This window comes from Wyeomyia smithii, chromosome 2 (assembly GCF_029784165.1).
Source record: "Wyeomyia smithii strain HCP4-BCI-WySm-NY-G18 chromosome 2, ASM2978416v1, whole genome shotgun sequence".
In the NCBI taxonomy this organism is placed as follows: domain Eukaryota; kingdom Metazoa; phylum Arthropoda; class Insecta; order Diptera; family Culicidae; genus Wyeomyia; species Wyeomyia smithii.
This window is the reverse complement of record NC_073695.1, coordinates 275,356,184-275,378,967: the sequence shown is the minus strand read 5'-3', so window position 1 is coordinate 275,378,967 and position 22,784 is coordinate 275,356,184. Positions and strand designations below refer to the sequence as shown.

The 22,784-nt window shown below is 40.7% G+C and overlaps 2 protein-coding genes across 3 annotated transcripts in view; one reads left to right on the top strand and one right to left on the bottom strand.

The window, feature by feature from the left end:
* Positions 1-7,262: 7,262 nt before the first annotated feature.
* LOC129722920 (mitochondrial genome maintenance exonuclease 1-like) lies at positions 7,263-22,238 on the bottom strand. Of its 2 annotated transcripts, XM_055676771.1 has the most exons (4): positions 22,100-22,238; positions 20,653-20,821; positions 7,698-8,426; positions 7,263-7,641 (listed from the first exon to the last, which is right to left on the bottom strand). In XM_055676771.1, the coding sequence occupies exons 1-4, from the start codon at positions 22,140-22,142 to the stop codon at positions 7,344-7,346; spliced, it is 1,239 nt and encodes a 412-aa protein (XP_055532746.1). In that variant the 5' UTR covers positions 22,143-22,238; the 3' UTR covers positions 7,263-7,343. The 2 variants fall into 2 exon arrangements, with proteins under 2 accessions (XP_055532746.1, XP_055532747.1); XM_055676772.1 differs by lacking the exons at positions 20,653-20,821; positions 22,100-22,238 and adding an exon at positions 8,487-9,659.
* Positions 9,123-22,784, top strand: part of LOC129722918 (pro-interleukin-16-like) — an 86,024-nt gene continuing 72,362 nt past the window's right edge. The window contains exons 1-2 of the mRNA XM_055676770.1: positions 9,123-9,877; positions 11,574-12,312. Coding sequence (XP_055532745.1) covers positions 12,288-12,312 — 25 coding nt within the window. The 5' untranslated portion in view covers positions 9,123-9,877; positions 11,574-12,287. The remainder of the gene's footprint in view (positions 9,878-11,573; positions 12,313-22,784) is intronic.

The following is a 22,784-nucleotide window of genomic DNA, read 5'->3' as shown; positions in this document are numbered from 1 at the left end:
TAAATTAGTCGTAGTCGATCTACCTGGGTAAAAACCATGTTGGGCCGCCGACATATATGGCTTAAATTCACGAGATAAAACGTTCCAGTAATCAGGAAATTTTTATTTATCAATACCTCCTCAGTTTTCGCGACAAAATTGTTGGAATGGATCTTAAGCTTCAGGTTTGTCTAGAAATTCTCGATGGGACTCAGCTGGAAGACGTTGGGCGGGTTCCGACTTTCGTACCACAACGATATTCAACCGCTCCATCTCCAACGATCGCTTCGAGTAGTGGGCCGACGCCAGATCCGGCTAGAACACCGCGTCTTCGCCCTTATGATATTTCTTGATGAACGACGCAACTTCCGGCGGGCACTTCGTACTATGAATTTCCCCGTTCAGGTTAGATGTTAGATGTTCAGGTTTTGATGTTTCAGGTCAGCAATATCAATCAAACCGCAATACTATCTATAGGAAGCATGACAGAAAAAGCTCAAGACAAAAGAAAATAAATAAATTAATATTCCGGAGATGTGTAATTAGTTTGTATTACCTATTCTGTTTTAATTTCAATAAAATCTTTTTTTTTCGCAAAATTTGGTTGATTTGAGGGGTCCTCCAAAAACTACGTAATCTTTTTCAGTGGGGAGAACGCTCTGTGGTGTTACTTGTGGTTAACGATAATTTTAATCTCTTTAAGTGAAAGAGGAAGGGTGAAAGTGCCAAAAAATCATTAAAAATAGGTCACGTGCTCTATGGACGGCCCAAATAAAAATGGATGCCAGATTCGTGTTCAGCACCCCAAAACTACGTAAATACCATATACGTAAATACCATATACTTGTTTTGCTTAGCCAGCCTTTGTATGAAGTCGCTCCACTCCACTCATTTTGGAGATTGCGCGGCTGTTGCAAGTTGCAAGACAAAGAGTTTCTTATCAGAAAACATGAACGTCTGACCAGCATGCCGTGAAATTATCAGTTTGGTTTTGCCTAGCTTCTTCATTGAAGCCTCTCTTACTCGCTGAACGTTGCGTTTCTTGTACGGCTTGTATCCCAGGTCCTTTGTTATGATCGTGTCATCCATCTATCATGATGGAGTCAGTAGCCGTCTTCAATTTCCGACGGGCCTCTCCTCCCTCTCACCTTGATGCCTGCTGGCATCCTCGTAGAACGCGGTCGTTTGGATCTCGCACGGTCCTTGGCCGGAAACGTCCCCCGGTACCGACGGTTGGTGGTGTAGATGAAATTCTGCTTCAACCCGTGGGATTTCAGCCGCCGGAATAACGTTTGCATTGAAAAAAAAGGGCTTTTTAAGGATGGTGATTAAAAAAACTTAGACTGATATTTGAATTTTATAAATTTCTCATAGACGGTTATTATATCAGCTTGTTTGCAAACAAATCTACGCCCTTGTGAGCGGCACTCCGGCAGTTAACATTCGCCATGACGGACGAAAATATGCGTGTAGGCATATTTGTGAGTTTTTTTCTTAGTTTTATTTGCCATTTCCTCCGCAATTTTTGCGACAAAAATAATGGAGTAGATCTTACGCTTCAGGTTTGCCGAGAAATTCTCGGTGGGACGCAGCTGGGGGACGTTGGGTCGATTCGCCGACTTCGGTACCCCATCGATATTCAGCCGCTACATCTCATCCAAAGATTCACCAGATCCTGCAAGAATACCTCGTTTCCGCATTTATGGTATTTCTTGATGAACGACGCAACTTCCGACAGGCACTTCTTACTATGAATTAATCAGTTCACGGCCAGTTCGGAGCGGCTATAACATCTCCTTCTCGCTGATTGGCAGCCACAGCAGCACTAGGGAAGTAAAATGGGAAGTGCCCTGCCAGTCATCTCACGCTGAATGAGTGAGATAGGTTTCGTCGTCCATCCCCACCGCCACGTCGCGATTCGCCGGGAAATTCGATTGACCGTCTTATTCAGCCGCTGCCGCTGCGTCATTGTCTGCAGCTCCGAGACCAGTGGATAACATTGTCGCTTCCTGACATATGTACATGTCCGTGCTCGCCAGGTACTTTTTCACTGTTTGGTCGGTTGCATCGACCCCACGGCCAAGTACACACAGCGATGTAGCCACTTTTCCCTCGGTCTTCATCTTCAGCATCTTTTGGAGCTTTTTGTTCCTCAGGGTCGTGGGCCTTCCGGAACCGGGCTTTCGTTTGATGCTCTGATTGTTGTCCAATAGAGAACGGGGTACCATTCTTTGAATGAGCACAATTCTGAACGGTGCACAGCTTCCCTGTTTTCGCCATCATGGTCAGAGTTCGACTGATAGAGCTGTCAAATTTTTTCTGCTAACGCATGGGTTACTATGATTAATGCTGCATGGATAGTTTCGTCAGTGCGAGTGAATAATTGGCCGTGGGCTGGGATTCGACGTAAGTGCCAAGAAGAAAAAAATCTCCAGAAGCGATATATATTAAATCGTTTGCACATTAAGGTGAAACTGTGTTGAAGCCACAAATGGCACATTTCAAGCCACCACTTCGAATTTTCAATGGCATGATTGGCCAGAAATTCGCCGCGTTCGAGTTGCGCTATGGCTCGTCGTTGTCGTTGCCAACGTCTTTTTCGACCTCCGGCTTTGGTGTCACGATCGTGTCATTATCATCGGCTAGCGGTGCAACGGTCTACTCATAAGTTTTGATCTGTTCATCGTTAACCACTTCTTGCACCAGAGCAATTCTCGCTGAAACCGTCCCACTGGTGACATGAGGTCTTTCAAAAAGGATATTTTTATGTCTAAATGATTGAAAGTAGCGAAAAAATGAGAAAACCACTCTGGTTAGTTCATATTGATGGACCCCTCGGGCACGAATCGGTTAAACGGTTTTTTAAAAAATTGATTTCTGAGCAATTCTTGACCTTTTTATTGATTTATTTTTCTTGAATTTGTCATTGAACCCCCTGCAACCAACACATCGTTTTCAAGAGGAATGATAGAGCTTTCATTTGAAGTAGAAAAAAATTGGCCGCCATCTTGGATCTCGCCGCCATCTTGGAATTCATCAGAAAAATATGTTTTATATGTTTTTGAGCAAGGTCGCAACCACCGATTTCGAATTTGATATCACCATTGGAAAGCTGAGAAAAAATTCTTTAAGATACATTCAAAACATTAGGTGAGCATTGAGGTTATCTTGTCCTTCTGGTCACTTTTCAAAATCGAGCTTCAAACAGTTCAACGCATGACGCGCGTCCAATATCAAATCAACGCAATATACTGAGCCTGTGGTGTACGTATGATGTGAACAGTCACTATTTATTTATTTATTTCGACAAACAAAAGTAGACTACATATTTTTAAAACTAACTTACATGCTATATGCTATTTATACTAGTGGGAGCAAAAAAAAGAGTTTATACATAATTGAATAATAATTTCTTCACTTGACGGATTATTACAATGAATGTTGTCTATCGATTTAAATTGCGCGTTGAATTGAAATATTGTTTTAATTTAGTTCTCGACATAGAAAAGTCAATTGCTTCACAGTGTTGGTTATACACTAACATCATTTGATTAATTGGCCCGTATTTAGCATAATTGTTTCGTTGATGATTTAAAGAAAACAAAGTCCGAATTCGTAAATTTCTAGAAGGTACATAAAGATTGAGTTTTGATAATATTTCGGGTGAATCGACACGTTGAGATACGATATCGTTAACTAATGACATCATTGCGAATTCACGACGGGCTTTTAATGATTGGATGTCAATTAGTATGCAGCGTTCGTCATATGATGGTAGGGGAAATGACGTCCATCGTAGATTACGAAGTGCATATAACAGGAATTGTTTTTGCACTGATTCTATTCTGTTTACATGTGTTGCAGAAAACGGAGACCATACAATGCTACAGTATTCTAAAAGTGACCTGACATAGGAATTATAAAGTGTTTTTATTGTGTATGGATCTTGGAAATTATAGCAGAAACGTTTTATAAAACTGAGCATGTTACTAGCCTTATTAATAATTGTATTGTAGTGATCAGTGAATGTTAATTTTGAGTCGAGTATGACTCCTAGGTCCCTAACTCGTTCACTTTTCTCTACTACCTGATCTGCTAAGGAAATAATATTGCTTGGCATGTTTCTTTTTCTGCCAAAAGCCATCGAACTACATTTTTTTACGTTTAGCTGAAGAAAGCTTTTTTCACACCAAATGTAAAAATATTTTATCTCGTTACGAAAAATATTTACATCATCAGCGTTTTTAATTTCAATGAAAAGTTTTATATCGTCGGCATAAATAAGAATTTTTACATGTTTTAGAATAAATATTCCTAGTTCACAAGTAGTAAGTGAACACACGCACCGTATTTTTCGAATAGCCTTTAATCAATTGGCTGAATTTAGTTAGGTAGCAAACGTACCCTTTTCGTCGATAATAATTTGCTAGGGATAAAAAAAGTGATGATTCTACCTTTACTTTATTTACGCTGGCATACGCAAACCTTCTCCAGATTACTCGGGATATACTTGATTCATTCTATACCTTGGTATACCATACCTAAGTTTGTTGATAGTAGTTTAATGCATGAAAACAACAGTATATAACAGAAGCAAAAACAACATCTAACATTGCGGCGCCAGATCTCTACTTTTGGATACCCTCAGGGCCCGAGGAATACAGCCCTATGTTCCAGTTCGTGATATTCTCGCTCAGCGAAACTTGCCATACATGCTACATGTTTATAGCTACTTGAAGAGCATCAAGGTGCCAATTTAACAGCGAAACAAAAAAAAAACATGTTAGTTTTAGTATTAGATTAAGTTTCAGCTCGTAGTCGGCAGCGAGGGTAAAGAATTTGCTTTTAGATTATAAGATATTCTAGACCATAAGGCATTAGATTTAATTGGCTCCGTAAAACATTAATTTGTATTGTGCCGTGTCAAATAAATGTTGTGTGAACAAAAAAAAACATCTAACATTACTTTGTTTAATTACTAAACACGCGAAAACTGTCCTCTGTACAGGGAACTAAACTTTGTTCTAGCGAAAAAATCGTAGAGAAGCTTAATCACAAATTACGTTACACTCAAGGAGGAGCGAGGGAGTGAAGAAATAAACAGTGTGAATGCTGTGAAAAGGGATCAAAGATACGATTTTTTGCTTTACGTAATTTGTGAACAGACCCAAAGTCACACAGACATTGGGCCATCCACATTTTACGTGGATAACTTTGGGGAGGGGGTCTGTGTGATGTCCACGGTCCATACAAAATTTTGAGAATTTATATGAGAAGTTGTGGGGGAAGGAAGGGGGGTTCTAACAAAATCCTTGAAAATCTGTCCACGTGTAACATGGACACACAGACACACACCACAGGCTCAGACATACACCACAGGCTCAGCATGATTTGATATTGGCCGCACGTCCTGCGTTGTACTGTTTGTAGGTCGATTTTAAAAAGTGACCAGAATGACAAGGTAAACTCAATGCTCACCTAATGTTTTGAATGTATCTCAAAGCATTTTTTCTCAGCTTTCCAATGGTGATGTCAAATTCAAAATCGGTGGTTGCGAACTTGCTCAAAAACACATTTTTCTGATGAAAACCAAGATGGCGGCCAATTTTTTTCTACTTCATATGAAAGCTCTATCATTCCTCTTGAAAACGATGTGTTAGTTGCAGGGTGTTCAAAGACAAATTCAAGAGAAATAAATCAATAAAAAGGTCAAGAATTGTTCAAAAATCAATTTTTGTAAAAACTGTTCAACCGATTCGTGTCCGAGGGGTCCATCAATATGAACTAACCAGAGTGGTTTTCTCATTTTTTCGCTATTTTCAATCATTTAGACATAAAAATATCCTTTTTGAAAGACCTCATGTCACCAGTGGGACGGTTTCAGCGAGAATTGCTCACCAGTTCTTTGCATTTGGAGTCGAGCTTCTCGTGATAACAGTTGGGTATCCATACATCTGCTTGACCTTCAAAGATTCGTACCTTGCCTAAATGTTGTCTTATCCCTGTCGATTTTTCAGCTGGGGTAAACTCCTTTGACAAGGCACAAGTAGGACTACGAATCATGAGGTAAACGCCGGTTAGGGAAGCTTCACCCCACAAGAACTTTGGTAGCCTCGAGTCTATCAGCATCGTCCGTACGTTTTCATCCTGGGTCTTGTTGAACCTTTTCGCAACTCCGTTTTTCTGGGGGGAGTACTCAACTGTTGGCTCTATCTGAATTACCTTCGCTTTGTGAAAGCGGTTCTGGTTTCCGGAACAATATTCTCGGTCTCCACCATCAGCTAAGTTGCCATCGCCTCGATTTTCTGGAATTTCGAGAACACCTTCGATCTCCGTTTGAGCAGGAACGCCATCGCAAAATGAGAATCCTAAGTCCTAGGTACGTGACTCATTTGGTCCGCATACGTCCGAGTGGATGCGCTACAACATGCTACTGGCCCTTTCGCATGTGCCGTTAAATAAATTCCGGCACAGCTTTCTCTGGGTGCAGCATCACAGAAATCAAGATTTTTAACATTTACCTCCAATCCATGTACGAGCTTCTTACGGACCATCGTTTTCATGCCTCTTTCGCTGAGATGACCGAGCTGGCGATGCCATAAGTTGGATCATTCCGAACTGAATAAATTTACTCGACGCTGATCAAGCTTTATTTCCAACTTACACAGGTTAGTGGCAATTTAGCCTGCTTTTGCCAATTTCTTAACCGATGTGAGGTTGTCTCTCAGATCCGAAACAAATGAATCCGCTTCTTAAAATTTCGCTCTCTCCGCTTCAGCCGTCAGTGGATCGTTTGTGATCATATTCCAAATCTTTGCAGCTTGCAGAACCATCTTGACGCGGAACTGCCAGGTACCGTAGCAGGTGCCAGCAAATTGCGGGATTCCTTTGGACTTCTTTGCGTGTGTCGCCTTTAATCGCTGCGGTACGACAAAGAGTAAAGAAGAGGCGGGGGAAATTCAGGAACAATTAAGGTTTATTGATTAGTTAAAAATACGTCTTGCTTGGTCGGGAGCTTAAACAGGAATAAGGTGTTCCTAATCCTTTCGTGACTTCTATGGTTACTGTCAGGTGGTGAAAAAACGGTTGCATTATACCACTACAATTGTCTCAATATATGGCCGAGTCGAGTTTACTCGACTCCTACAAAAGGGTCCATGAGGTTAAGTTCTATTCTTCCCTATAACTAATTAGTTAGGGAACAATGCGCCAGAAGTATCAATTCATTAGGTACGGTCTTAAATTATGATATGTAACCTGGTATAGGAAACAAAGACAGCACACTAAGCTAAAAAACTTTCGTTTATTCCTAACTTTCCAACAACGATCGTTTATGTTAACCTAAATAAACGAAACATCGTGTATCAAATAGGATCCGGCAAGTTATCGTCACGATATCGTATCCAATACTCCTGCAACCGTCGCAGCCAGGCTGCCCAGTATCGCTTCAGCTTGGTCTGATCGATCGAGTGAATGTGGGCCGGTTTACCGTCTGTATAAGCCACCAACACAGCTCCTTTCGTAACGTCCAGGTCAGACAATTCAGACTCGGCTTTCAAAGCTCCAAGATAGGCGCACAGTTGCAGCGGTGCATCGTAAGTACCGGACAGGTTGGTCTTTTGGTTTTCCGAGGTTTTCCATTCAATGATGTGAAGTTGATTGCTGAAAAAAATACATGTTAGTAATTCCATTCAAAAAACCGACCTTTGTAACATTACTCAATGCATGATACGCAATCCACCACTCCATTGTAGTGTAAAAATGGATGGTAAACCTTCCGTTCAACTATTTTGGCAGGCCGGCTAACTTTTTCCAACAGCGGTTCGATGCTCGTCCATAGTTTATCAGCCTTCCTCAGTTTGTCCTCCCCTGGAGATTCCATATTGAGCCAGCTTTCTAGACAGGAGTGGAAATTACTACCGCGTTCGAGGGTGGCTTTTTGTAGTTCGGTAAACCCATCTTCTCCCAGTAAGGCAATTTTCGCAGCTTTCCATTTCAGCAATGCTTGTCGGGCTGGCTCGGGCATAGTAGCACTTAGAATTTTGTTCACCGAAGGGGATTTGCACTGTTCGTTCTCGAACTGTAGGTGACGAGTCCAACGATTCTCAAGGATTCCAGAGGTCGAGGTTAACAGTGGAAAGTTGGGAATGGATCTCAACTCGGTGTTGTTGAAAGGAATTAGCTTAGTTGGTGTTACATTTTGCGAAGTTGAGCTATCTTTTTTCTTCTGAAGCAACCAAAATATTTCTGATGAAATCTCTGAGTTATTAGTTGCTTCCGGTGGGTCGCCTGCAGCTGCAGGTTTTTTGATCACTGCTCCGTATAGAGATTTGTTCTCGAAATTGAGGTTTTTTATGGTGCGCGCTCGGCTGTTCACCGGTTTCTTTGGCGTAGCTTTTTTCTTGGCAGCAGTCGCTAGACTACGTATTTGATGTGATTTGAGCATCCTAGAATGTGATTCTTCAATTATTTGACAAAATAAACTTATAACATGTTTTTTTTTTAACTGGTTTCACGTTTTTCGCGATATACCGGTTTAATTCAAAACTAAGGAAACAATAACAGTCGAATTATTCAAGAGGTAAACATCAAAACAAGATGTTCTCGATAAAAGTCAGATGGTTTGAAGAGCTCGCCGTGTAGTAGCGCTGCTGTCGTTTCGAAGAATAGTTCGAGCTTTGGTAGATTACAAGAGTGTCCTACGCAACAATGTTATTTCTTGTACGCTCAGCTGCAAACGCCTGCTTCTACTTGTACAAAATGATTAGTCAGTAAGTTAATGATTTACTGTGGATGGTAGCTAGATATGGAAGAAACTTAAACTTTTATAGCTATAAGAGTAACATAACTGTTAGTTTGAAGTAGTGTTTCATGACACCTCTAATACGCTCTCACAACATTAACAATTCTCTCTTGTTATACCGGCTTTTAAGCAGTGCGCGGAAGAGCAAATGTATGTTTTTCTCTCTGTTTTTCTTCGATTTTGCTTTAAGCTTCCTATTTTTGTTTCCTTCTAGTGGTAGCTAATGCTGTTTTGTCCATTTGCAGCTGTTTTTTCATGCCTTGCGGCTCTATACATATGCTAGGTACGTATAAGCTGTCGAAGAGGGTGCGTCCCATCGAACGCGATCGCGCCGGGAAAACAATTTCAGCTCAAAGTTTCAGTTCGGTTGCAACCGTCGATCGTTGTGGATGCTCGTGTGTTGGCTAGTTAGTGAAATTAACTGCTAACTGCCCTTATGCCGGCTCGGGGCTTTGCGTATAGTTTAACACGACGACATTTGAATACAATTGAATTTGTTCTGGGTTGTGATTTATGAGCAAATTATGCGTTTTCGGTTTTCGCGAGAGTGCGTGTTGTGCTGTGGGGGCCTGCGATCACTGGAATGGTTTTCACTAGCATGAATAACAATGTGCTGGGAGGAGAAATTGGTTTCTGTGAACGAAAAATAACATTACGTGCCTGTGGAGAAAGGAAGCAAAACTCAATTTAGTATTCTGTGGATGCGTTTTTGAAGTTACGGAAAAAACTGCCGAAAGGGAGAAAAAAAGCTGAAGTGGAAACAAGAGAATGAATAAGCGGGCAATAAAGTAGATAACGCAGTCCCATGTGTTTTGTGTTACATTACTTATTTTCCATTTGAAAACTTTTTTTCCGCGGTTCACTGGTGCACTTTAATATTCTATTGACGGGCGCGCGCCCGCCGTTTGTGAAGATCGGAACGTTTCCAGCGTGAGACACCGCCGACAGTTGTACGTGCAGTGGATTTTCCTTTCTGTGGTGCATTAAATCGAATTATCATTTCAAGGATTGGAAATTTTCTCCGAGCGGTGTGTTGTAGGCTGATCTAGGAGGCTGCTAAACCAGGGGTCGTAAATACAACATGTGCTGGAAATGGTAAGATCGCTTTGGCCATGATTTTTTGTTGTCATACGACGCACGACACGAGGGTGAAAACTTCGAGGAAATGCAATTACAAAGTGCATTAGGGGATTTGATTAGGGATTTAGCTAAGGCAGAGATTTTCGGAGCAATAAATATGCTATTGTTTACCGGATGCTGTTGTTAGGAAATAGGTGTGGGTTCGAACTAGCAAGGCGTGTAGTTAGCGTAAATTTATGAGAACATATGATTGCCATAAGCTCTAATGTCTCAACCATTAACACACTGGAAATTTTTATTTTTAGAAACCAAAATAACTAAAATGTTAAAAAGACTCAATAATCTTGTAGTGTTTTTTCTAATTTCTTTTTGGTGGTAATTGAATTTTAAGTAGCAGAGTGAAAATATTTTTTTGCCATAGAACTGCGTTTTACCTTAGCGGAGTGGCATGCTGTAAAAAGTGTAATGTATTTGAACATCCCAATACATGTTCTATATGGTATGCTAATTTATATAGCGCAGATATTGAAAACAGGAGACGGAAAATTGTATTGTGCAAAATTTGACAATTGGCATCTTCTTGCTCGGAACTTGACCTTCTGTTTGTTATGCACAGACTTCGCAGCCTACTGTTTAGTGTACAGGACACTTGCGGAGCTAGCGCTACGTTCCTACTGACACTAACAGTCTCTTCCGAGGCGAGACTCGAACCTACGACAACTGGCTTGTTAGGTCAGCATCGTACCTAGAGACCATCTGGGAGATTTTTCATCCCATTATTTAGTACGAAATTTGATTTTTCTGACATTTAAAAATGCTTGCCCGGTGTTTTTGACGAAAATGTATAGTCTTATTACATTCGCTGGAGTAAGCCAAATTTTTACAAATTTCAAAAAATGTCCGCAACAGAGAGAAAAAATCATTATTTAACAATTAGTTGATTGTTTCCTTAATATTCTTAGTGTTCGTCGAAGTTTCTAGAAATAAATTGAAACCATATCTATTAATTAGCCAAAAGTCCCCTTCATTTCCTTATTGTCCATATTATTTACGGCCATCTATCGACTCCCACATCCGAAAACTGCAACAATCTCGGACGGTGATACACCATCAACAGGATTATATACGATCTCACAGAAATCAGCTAAAAGCGGCAACCGAAATCCATCAATTCCATATGTTCGCAATTCGGAAGCACGCAATCAGTTTTTTTTTCTGCCTTACACTTTCTCCCCTTGCCTTGTGACCCTAGCTTGACTCAGAAACAAAAACAGACAAAAATTGAACCCCTGTCTGCTAGTCTGTACCCAAACGCTGGCTTGTTGTCTGATCTGCATCTAGCAGTGGATCTAGCAGCAGCAGCTTCCAAAACATGCCGGTTGTGCACTATGCCGCCTGGCATGGCAATCGGAGAGGCGGCACAGCTCACGTTTCTTTTGCAACGTGGCCCAGAACGCTTGGCTGGCATTTCATGTCTGAAACCTATAACGCGCGCAGATTCTGGTGCAGGTCAGCAAAAAACACACATATGAATCGGATTGAGTTACATTCCAGTAATAATATTTTGATACATACATTTCTGTGAAATTATCATGATTAACTGGGTGGTTTTTTCTGCTGATCTCTCAAATATACACGGGTATAAGACAGCGTTTAACACAAATTTGAAGCTTTCTTCAACCCACACTCTTTTTTTCTACTTTATTTGCAGAAACTCCGGCTTCAGCTCAAGCACACTACGGGCGCAAATAGCTGTCATTACGATCGATTACCGGTTCGATGTGCTGGCAACTTACGCTAGCACACGAAACCATTAAAGGATTACAACGGGCCGCTCCGTGCATTTTACCGAGTGACTTATTAGCCACAGTTGATAGGTTTATGACAGCGATTTGAGAGGTGCAATGACTTGTGCTTGATTCGCGGGGCCTACCGGCGCATGTACTCACGTCCCGCTGACCCACATCGGCAAACCGAAGTGGGTGGTATTGATCTTCTGTTGATAGCTAACCCACATGAACGGTAGTGCTCAAGCTGAACGGACAAAATTAGACTGGGCGCTGGCAGTTTTTTTACTCTCTGTAGGCTGCAAGAGGAGCAACGTGTTAACACACGAGAATCAAGTGGCCGGTAGCTAAGTGAAGTGCCCTATTACTTAATCGTAAATTACCATTTTGAATCGTCGTAATTCAGGTGGAAAAAACTAGCAATTCAGTCCGTACAGAAATGAGGAACCTATGCAGCTCTAAAGTGTGTTACTTAAAGAATTGAAAATTATAATTATACAGTCGGTAGTGAACGTTTATGATTGTGTGCAATTAGCTTGGACAAGGGTGGATTAAATTGATCGGAAACAACTGTGAACTTAACCGAAGTGCTTTAACTTTTTGGAAAAACTGAAACGTTACAAGAGGAAATTAACAACATGGTGCTCTGCGACAGTGATTTAGGTAAGCTATTGACAACTCTAACTAAATGGCCACACTTTGTTTATTTCGTAGCCGGAAAACTTCGTTTCCGTTCTTTCGGGAGGAAATGCATCTTGCTCAAGTGCTTTTGGGCAGAGAGCAATTCGTCATCTGCTGCGACAGTTTATTAGGTCATAAAAAAAAACAATATGTCTTTTATCGTTTACGTGCTGCATAGGGCTGCGACCGAAAATAAGCAGATGATCGGGGAAAGGGGAATTAAGATTCGCGCTGAGTTGTTGATTTACAGCAGTAGACTGATTGTTGAATTATTAAAAGCAATTTATGGAGAAATGCTTTTACGCTGTCACCAGTATTTCCTGCGTTCTTTCAATGCAACTGAATGTTGTTGATGAAATTGATGTTACCTAACCTATTACATGTTTGGGTACACGATTAAATTGTTGATTTTCAGTCTCTGACACTTGAGTAATTTTGAAATCGCATTTTTTGAAGAGAAAGAGGTTATCATTATATTATTCCGCAAAATATTATTTTCAAGGTGATTAATATATTTCACATCTAGATTTCTTTTTTGTTAAAAAAAAAAAAAAATTTCAATCGTATACTTTCACTTCTAACTGTCATTTCACAATTGTCCATAACTGGCTTGAACTGGGTACAATTGATCTTTTAGCACAAAATGGACTATGTTATCCTCGAATCTTTTTTGAATATTTTTATAGTCGGTAAAATTCGTCCTGAGACCGGCTTAGCTCAACTATACTTTCTAGTCATTTCGCGGTCCAAAGTGTTTGTATGGTCTTTGATGGTCCTCATGAAACTGACACAGTATCACTCCGATGCTTAGCTTGACAGAGCAAAGTTGTCTCCGCGACTATTTTTGGTATGTTTTCAACACACCCCAGGTGATGTTTTTTGAAGTAGAATACTTCTCTCAGGAAGTTCGGCTACATAGGGATGTGAAATGAAAATCTAAAATCGAAAAAAGTGAAAAATATGTCCAATTTCAAATGCTAATAAATCGGTTAGTATTCGATGGATTTCCTTCGTTCTTGCAGGAATAGATTGGAAAATCTTCTAAGATTCTTCCCAAAATAAGATAATTGTAATTTTATTATTCACACTATTGTACTATTGAAAATAGTCAAGCCTTTTCAAAACGAAAAATTCGACCTCTGATTGGTCGTTATATGCTTGCTTCCCAAGCACGGTCGACAGAATCATATACCTTGCAATTGAAAACATGCTATTTGGCCTATATAAGAGCCTGTTTCAGCCGGAGCCGCTCATAATAGTTCTAGACAGCGACAACAGCAGTCGTCCTTCCTTAGCAGCAGCACTAGCCCTGTGGTTGGTCACCACGTCTCAGAAGCAGCGCGGTTATTCTCAGCGTGTGTCGCCAGACAGCCATTATTCCCCCCGTGTTGGGGCAGCATGAAGATTGCCATCAGAAAATCCAATTTCGGAAATCAAAATGCCTTTTTAAGGCAAATAAACGAGTCATTGAAAGTTAATAATTTTTGTCAACGCAAGCAAGCATTCTGTGTTGCATCCTAGCAATTCAAATTTGTCGCACCCGTCTAATTTACTGAAAATGAAATAGCTTCCACAGTGCATGTTGTCCGTGTATCTTAATTCCCCCAATGTTAGGGCAGCTCAAAGGTTGTAATTAGCAACCGATTTTGAACCGCAACATGCTTTTTTCAAGGCAAATAAAAAAATAATTGAAGGTTAATAATTTTCTGGCATCAACACAAGCAGACATTCTGTGCGGGATACAATCAAATTCTGTTGTAGTTTTCTAATTTTTACTTTATTTAGTAAACTCCCCACTGTAGGGGCAGCGCAAAGGCTGCGATCAGCATGACCAACTTTGAATAACAACCGGTTAACGTTTATTCACTAAAAATTCATCCAATTCAAAACAGGGTTTTGTCTGAGTACAATAATTTGCACGTTATGTGAAGAAAAAAAAAAATAATTTGCACAAAAAGACATTAAAAATTTTACCGCATTATTAGACGCGTTTCTCCAGTCATGCCTCGTGAACGTGAAGGTTCCCTATCACAGACATAGATTTCGTGCTCCAGCACGTTACAACACGTGGAAATTGTCTTTTTACTAGTGCAACATTTCTTGGAAGTGTTTTTTTATTCTCGGGTAAGAGACTACGAGTGCATTTATTGCATTTATTGAGAAATCCATCGGAAGTGTATTTAGTGCTATGTCTAAATATATGAACGCCAAATACAAGCGTGATGCTCGGAAACGCGCGAAAGACCAGCATGGGGGAAGTGCATCGAAGAAACCAAGTACCAGTACGGAGGTCAATGTAAAAGCAGCCAGAGGTAACACGTGTCCAACCTCTAGTTGGGACGCTGGAGAAGGGCCTTCTTCTAGAGGTAGGAGAAATCGAACCATTTATTTATTCCGTATGCTCTCATGTCTAATTTACCTTGGATATAATACTGCGAAAATGATGAAATGTATATATTGTCGTGCATGCGATATAAGCACACTTTGAACTCTCCTAAGGGATGTAATAAAAGGCAAAATAATTCTTACTTTTAATTCTCATCATTTTCGTTGCAAAAACAAAGATTTACAAAAGGTACAACAGTTTACTGCAACAAAAGGTCTGAACTGTGCCTAAAAGGTTCCGCACATAATATACCATAAGTCCTCATCTGAATGTCATATCTGCATAAAAGAGCACGAAATCTAAGATTCCTACCAAATGCAGAAAATTGCAATTTTTTTATTCGAACTATTGTACTATTGAAAATTCTTAAGCCTCGTTAAAACACAAAATTCGACCTCTGATTGGTTGTTATACGATTGCTTTCCCAAGCACGGTCGACAGAGTTATGGACCTAGTAAATTGAATAATGCATTATTTGGCCTAAATAAGAGCCTTCATCAGATATTAAACAGATATTTCATCAGATATTAAACTGGACAACTGAAATTTGAAGAACACAAATGAATATTTGAAGAGTTAATATTTTCGCTATAATCCAAAGTTAATTATCTTCATCTACATGCATACTCTGCCTATTATTATGTATTTGCGTCGCTTAGTGTTTGGCTACGGTGATGCAGAACGCAAATGACGGCGCGATGCGATTCGGCAAGACGAAATGTGTTGAAATGTATAGCTCTACTTCGCCGTAAAAAGAGCTGTACATTTCACCACGGTAAGGCGAATCGAATCGCGCCGTCATTCGCGTTCTGCATAACTGTAGCCTTTGTTCCGTTCCCGTTCAATGATGTCGTATTTAATGTGCATGTTACAATTCGGCAGCACTTCAACTGCTCATTTACGCAAAATTTAAAAATATTCAATACACTTTATTCAAAATATCAAACAAAATGAAACTACAATACTGCCAATGAACGGTCAACGTTTATTTACTAGAAAAAATGACTGACACGCAAGCAGCCGGGTTATCTTTCTTTCAAAAGTATTCTACTTCAACCTTGCGGTCGTGGCTTTGCATACAACCTTCCTGTGATTTTTTAGATAATATAACTCTATATAAAACGATAAAACAATTTTCCGCAGCGACAACGATTAACGATCAAGTTCCGGATTCAGAATACGTCACCATGTCACTCTGTATTAATCTACTAATCACCTGTATTAATCTACATCACCTCTAACACCTATTACGCGAATGCCTAAGTCGACAGCTTTTGCTGGTCGTTCTTCCGGTATTCTAGCTACATTTTCAGCCCACTGAAATCTGCCGAGCAGATAAACGAGCAGATAAAGTATGTCTTGTATATTTCATGGTTCATGCGACGGCGCCAAACACCATTTTCCGATAAGGATTAAACGCAAGATCTTACGCTTAGAAATACCAAGAGTTCGCCGATCAGCCTCTTTCAGTGTCCATCCCAGTCGACATCTCTGCCTTCCTCTTCGTTCAACAGCCAACTATTCTGTTATTTCCAACGCCGTCGTGTTGAACGACACCTGCCGATTCTGCAAATCTGAACCAGAGAGTTCAGAGCATTTGCTTTGCTCTTGCGAAGCTCTTGCTTCCTCTAGGTACAACTTCTTAGGAAGTCACCTTTTAACTCCATACCAAGTATGGAGCTCCAATCCCAAGCAGGTCATTAGTTTCATCAACTATGTTGTACCTAATTGGGGTACAGGTTTACAACAAAACAGTTCTACTCCATCAATGAGTACGAGCAATCCGTAACCTGTGCACAGCAATCGGGGCCCGCCACAAAAAACAACCAGCAAGAATGTCGCAGTGGCATTTCAGTACCCAGTGCCCTTCAGGCATACAGAGTAGCAAAAAAAAAAAAACGCCTGTTCACCTCTGATTTATTGGTAAACACGTTCTCGTTTTTCGGTTCCTGATTTCGTTAATCTTTTTGTAAAAGCTTCTCGCATTGTGCCTGCAGAAACAACAGTCCGCTTTCGCAAGAACACGCTACCATTGCTAACGTTTCTTCCGGAGATGGAGTCTCCTTTCTCGCGCTGTGGTGCTACGAAAAAAAAAAACAACAGTTTATTGAAAAACGATTCAAATGATTGCATATCTTGATTGGGAATGACTGAAAATCTTCTTCATGAGCGCTTGTCAATTTCTCAAGGCTTGCATGGCAGTGCCTACTTCATAGCCCCCTTTTGATTATGTAGCCTAACTATTCGTCGTAGATTTTCGAATGAACGTCCAGCGCCTTCGGGGAAGATGTCCACCTACTGCTTGTCGGTCCGAACTGGTTCTACTCGTAAGCGTTCAGCTGCGATGTTTTCACGAATAAAATGGTGTTCGATGTCAATATGTTTTGCTTGTTTACACTCTAGGTTTTGGACCACCCATGGTTGTCTCATAGATCGTCACCCGGTAGAGTAACCTCAACACCAAGATCACTTAGAAGACTGGTTATCCAAATGGCTTCAGCCACACCAGTACTCAATGCCACGTGCTTCTTGCTTGAGGCTGTACTGCTGTGAACTTGGAACAAGAAGCTGTGTCCGCCGCCCAATCAGCATCAACTAATTCAACTGAAAGTTCCATGGTTTTATATATTTTCACGAGCGAAAGCCCTTCGTTCCTGCGCCATGTATCGCACCCCTCGCTGCCCAAAATTGCTACTCTGGTTGTTGCTGATAACGCTCCAGATATCTTATCGTGGAATTATTATCTGGCCGGGTTGACTTCATAGTTATAGTACATTGGGCTGCCTAGTACTTCACGACAGGCTCCAACAGGCTCTGCCTTGATACAGCTTGTCTCCTGGTGCACAGGATCGTGAAAATCAAGGCCAGGATTCTGAAGGAACCATTTCACGATCAACCTTGCCAAGTGCCGCACAACTGCTTAACCTACTAAGTTAGCCCCCCGCCTTTATTGGGTGATCAAGAGAAACTCCATGATCGGATTCTTCCATAAGAACTTCAAGTGGTAGTTCATCATCATGTTCGATATATCTAAATTATAAAAGATTCAAATCAGAAAGGGAACTTGACATGCCTTTCTAATTTGCTCAGTGTCTTAATTGAATGCGACGTCTCTTGCAATAACGATTTTGCTTGCCAATTTGTCACAAAGCTGGTATCCTTTCAAAGCGTTTGGGGTCAAATTTCATTCCTCGCGGGTTCGGGGGATTCATGTTATAGCATTACATCTGAAAAACCATATCCTGCCAAGGTCTAGTTTTACGTTCATCCACTTCTCTGCAGGGGTTACGTTTCCAACCAAAGCCACCGTAGGGCAACCGTTCAGGAGGTACGTTGCCATCAGAGCCGCTTCCGACTACAACATCTTCGCAGCTTTTAAACTGAGCAGAATTGATCTTAGCTTTTCAGTTACCTCGTGTGCTGTGCGGTTTCTTGGTTCTTGTAATTGAATTGCTCATTCGAAAATAAACTTCTATCTGCCACTAAGTTATAATTATTGTTTCATAGCCGATCTTGCTTGAAGATTCCCTCCTTTTTTTCGCGATAATGCCAATTGTTTCGCTCCCAGAAAATTTGGTTCTTCCCATGTATTGGCTTCAGCTCAGAGGCAATTCGCTAGCGATTAGAAAAATTTCGTTCTTTTATAGAACTGACTCTTCTGATCAGCTCGCGAGCAGAAAGAGCGGTAGATCACTCAATCACTTCGAAGCCCCAGCTTTTTAGATCAATTCGTGAACGGATTGCCCACCTTAGAATAGTTTTCATTACGTTCCAAATTTCAGCTACCGTTTGCTTCTGCTAAACAAATTCAAGGATTTCATCTGTGAATCCAATGAGAATTGACTAACTGATCGGTCACTGATCGGTCTCCATTTAACGACACGCTTAATCTAATTCCCCATTAAGCCCTACTTAGAGTTCCAAGCCAAGTGAAAACCTCATACAGAATGTTCATTCTGCATAAATTCTACTTCGCTTGTAAACAATTTTGATCCAGCGAAATCGAAGGTTGTGAATCGCATCTTCTTCACTTGAGCTTACTTTTTTCACAGGTAGCGAAAACTTGACATTCCAGCGCTTTTATATTCTGTCAGTTAAGGCCAATTTTCATTCCGCTCGAAGTGTAAACTCATGAGTTTCGCACTCCAGGTCAGACGCTGTTGCACACCGCTCCTAACATTTGGACGCAATCGCTTAACGAGCTTCTTTCCCAGTCAGCATACGACTATAGTTTCCACCGGGAGTCGATAACCCAATTGGCGTTAAGGGTTCTTGTATCCCAATCGATACATCGTGGAGGGTGGGATAGGAGTTGCTAAACAGTGGGAGATAACTAAAAGAACTAGTGGGCGTCGTTATATGGAAAAATAGATTTGATAACACAAAGCCAAAATTATATTTTTGGTTTCATTTAGGGCCCCAAACAATCCAGAACTTATCGAAAATCGATTGGTTTTATCTTCGCTTGCCGCAGTACATTTGTAAGAGCAAATCTATTTCTTGCATTTTCCTGTCCGGAAGAGCTCAGTGATACTTTATAAATGCGTTACATTACGTTGAAGCATAGTATTTTAGATGCTTAACAATTTTGCCGAATATACAAACGAGCATTAATACCAATTTAAAATGCAATACGCCAAGCGGAGACAAAACCAATCGACTTCCGGTAAATTTGGGATTGTTTGTGATCCCAAATAAAACCAATAAGAATTGGTTCTGGAAAATCGATCACTTTGCCCACCCCAATGACTATACTAGTCTCATGACAAAAGTCCAGCCATGTATGAACTTGCTATCAGTTTTCCGCTGCCATTTGGTAAAAAATTGCATTTGAGCTGAAGTTTATTTCTAATAGATTGCAGTTTCTACCGTAATAAATGTAAACCATACCGTCTCGGAAAATTTACTGGTTGAATTCATACACTGTCAGTGAAATATCACAAACAACATTGGTGAAGTGAATCGATCTGTCGTAAAATAATAAATTTTGACATTTTCAATACTTAAATTTTATACCAATAAGGTGAATTATTGATCGCTAAATTTCTTAGTTGTGAATTTTCTGGCAATTGAGCTTTAGAACGCCTTACCTAGAACAATAAAATAAGTTTATTGGGATGTCTCTTTTTGACTGGCCTAAAATATGTATTGAATTTAAGATCAATGTTTTCCCCTAAAAAACTTACGATCAGTACGATTTGTTCAAAATTGTTAATAATGCTAGTGTATATAATAAAACATCGACAACGCAAATAACCCACACTGAATCACCTTTTCTCAATGTACTTTGAACAGATTGTTTTGCTTTCCGGCTGCCAGATAAACAGATTCAATCATTCTAGCATTGGCCCTGACACTAGTAAAAGAGATTTTCAAGGCTGTTCGCACCTACGGGAATTCTCATGCAATTGTCAATTTATGTGTGAAAACAGAAGCAAAAATATTTCCCTCCTTCACTTTCGCAAGTAAAAACCAAACCAATATCAACAGAGTCGTCAGGACCAATTCTAGTGTCTGTCTAGCTTTTGAACAGTGCATTTAGAAGACAATGAATCGTGCTTTTCTAAACCAAAATTTTGCTGTTTTTCTCTGTTGAGAGAGAAAAATTCACGTTCATTTAAAAAATACGCTTATACAAACTACGTATTGAATGAGAATACTCCACTGTGCATGGTAAACTTTGGATTCTGAATTAAACGTTCATTGAACAAATCGAACAGAATGTAGGTGTTCAGGCCTAAAAGTATAATTATAAGATAAAGATATTTGTTTCTAAAATGTCCGAAAAAAGCAGTCAACTCAAGCTTTTTTATTACAGCACCAATGTCCGATACTTGTACGATACAATGAAGCGGAAAAGCACATCCGTTTAATTTGCTGGAGTTCGCAAACGCTTACATTAAAAAAAATATGAATGAATATTGAAACGAGCTTACCGTCCACGGTTGTTTAACGGTTGATCTGTTCCGTACGTAAAAAAGAAAAAAGACCCTTCTCCACCGTTACAGAACGGGAACCACCGTCTGGTGGCACGTGCGGAAGAGAAATGCAACTTCCTCCCTGTTGTGATGGCGTTGGTCGTTGGCAAAATCAAACGGAAGGCACCTAAAATAAAGTATTGAAAAGAAGAAAGAAGTAAAAAACCTTTGCGTACCTAAACCGGGGAACAAACGAAAGGTCTTAATCGCGATACTGACATTGCTGGTCAGTGCGGAACGTCGAAACGCATCGCTGCCATTCGAATTGCCATGCAATTTGAAGACGATAGCCGGTTTTGTTGTACATTGCTTTTTTGTTTGCTTACTGAAGAAGCAATAGTGTTAGCTAAAAACTCTGGGATTTTGATGGGTTTGGGAAGAACAACAAACAAAAAAAGAATCGATGTACTCCACATACCGGCAGCATTTCTAATTGCCCAATCCCCGACATACACTTAGCCGACTTCCCAGCAGATCATCATCTCGTGTGTGATGCACTTGTTTAATGCTCAATTATGAAATTAACACCGCCGGTGTGTATCGTGCACCAATATCCCACAGCATGAGTAAACATGCTAAATTCCGCACTTTACAGTTCAAACACGCACAGATATTTACCGGCAAACAATCATCATTAGCACCGTAAATTTCACACCAATCCTTCTAATTACCTCATCAGAAGAAGCAATCTCTACTAGCGAAGCGGAGACCCACCGAGAAAGAATCCATAACAGTATCCAAATGCAGCAAACGCTGCCACACCCGGCAGGGTACGGTACCGTTCGTTTCCCCGACCTGGCGATATGCACACAAATGTCAGTAATGCTGTTGTTGTTGCCCATCATGCTCACGCGAATCAACAAGGGACCGATCTTTCTTCCCGATTCGCGGGATCCCACCAGCGGCCGGCAAACGATGGATCTCGAAACAATAAGCTCCATTTTTCCATCTTTTTTCAACCAGAGTGGTAGCGTGCATCATGGGTAGGCAATTAAACAATTGACTCTTGTCTCGGGTTGTGGCCGTGTTACATATCTTAATCGGTTGGATTGCGGTAATAGAGTTGAGTTGGAATGTTTTCTTCACGCCAGCACGCCATAATCCACTGCACAGTTTAAGAAACAAGCTCCAAACCCTATTAGAAATGCACTTGAAGAATGATGGAGCCCTGGAAGTCCCATTCAGCAGAAGAACGAGACCACATTTACATGCCATCTCTCGAATGTGCGCGCGCTTGTGATGTGATTGCATCTCGCTTTACTGTTGCACTTTGCATTTGCTCTGCCGGTTTCAGATTACGCCGACAAGATCGAGTGCAGTCGACAGTGAAATGTGGGGAACCATTGTTAGTCTATAGGGTAGCTGAAGTTAAAAATCTCAAAACCCGCTGGTGGGGAAAACTTACCAATACGAAGTGATACGTTTAGTGCAATTGAGAACATTTGCATGCGCTAATTGATGCTAACTTTATCCAGCTCGAGCATAACTTTGCTTATTCGGTTGGATTGGAAGAATATAGCGTGACGGGAGGATGCGCATTTCTTCGCCTGACTTTATACAAAATACTCAGCAGGTGATAGTGTTTCTCAATGGAAAGTAGAGTCATCTGCACGCCAACTCTAAAAGATGCTTGCTTGGACTGTAATATTTTTTCCATTTGACAGTTAGTTACTATCCGAATGTTACAAACAACCAAACAACAAACCCAACCTATCCGGCCACTTCCAAACAATGCACTCAAATCCGGGATGGTTGCACCCAACTTAATTAAAGGCTTAACCTCGCAACGATAAAAGCACTGTGCCTACCACCCATAGCGTCCCGAAAGTGTTATTTTCTCCATATTGTTTAGCCAATTCCTCCTCTCCCAAGCAGCCCTACTGCTGCAGCCATTCGAAAGTAAACCCGGTAGCCGTGTGTTCCGATCCGACAGTCGTGTTCCAGTGGACGCGCAGCAGCGGCGCGCAGTGCGTCCTATTTGATATGCAATAGATACAAAATTCCTGCGCAGTCTCCAACGACGTTAAATGAATGAAGAAAGAAAAAAACCTTTTGCATGGTCTAGCACATCGGGTAATGAACACGCAGTG

Coding starts and splice junctions, on each gene's coding strand:
- LOC129722920 (XM_055676771.1), bottom strand. CDS start 22,142: ATGCAAATGTTCTCAATTGCACTAAACGTATCACTTCGTATTG. Junction 8,427..20,652: donor CCGTTAAACAACCGTGGACG/GTAAGCTCGTTT, acceptor ATCACATTCTAG/GATGCTCAAATCACATCAAA. Junction 7,642..7,697: donor GATTGCGTATCATGCATTGA/GTAATGTTACAA, acceptor TATTTTTTTCAG/CAATCAACTTCACATCATTG.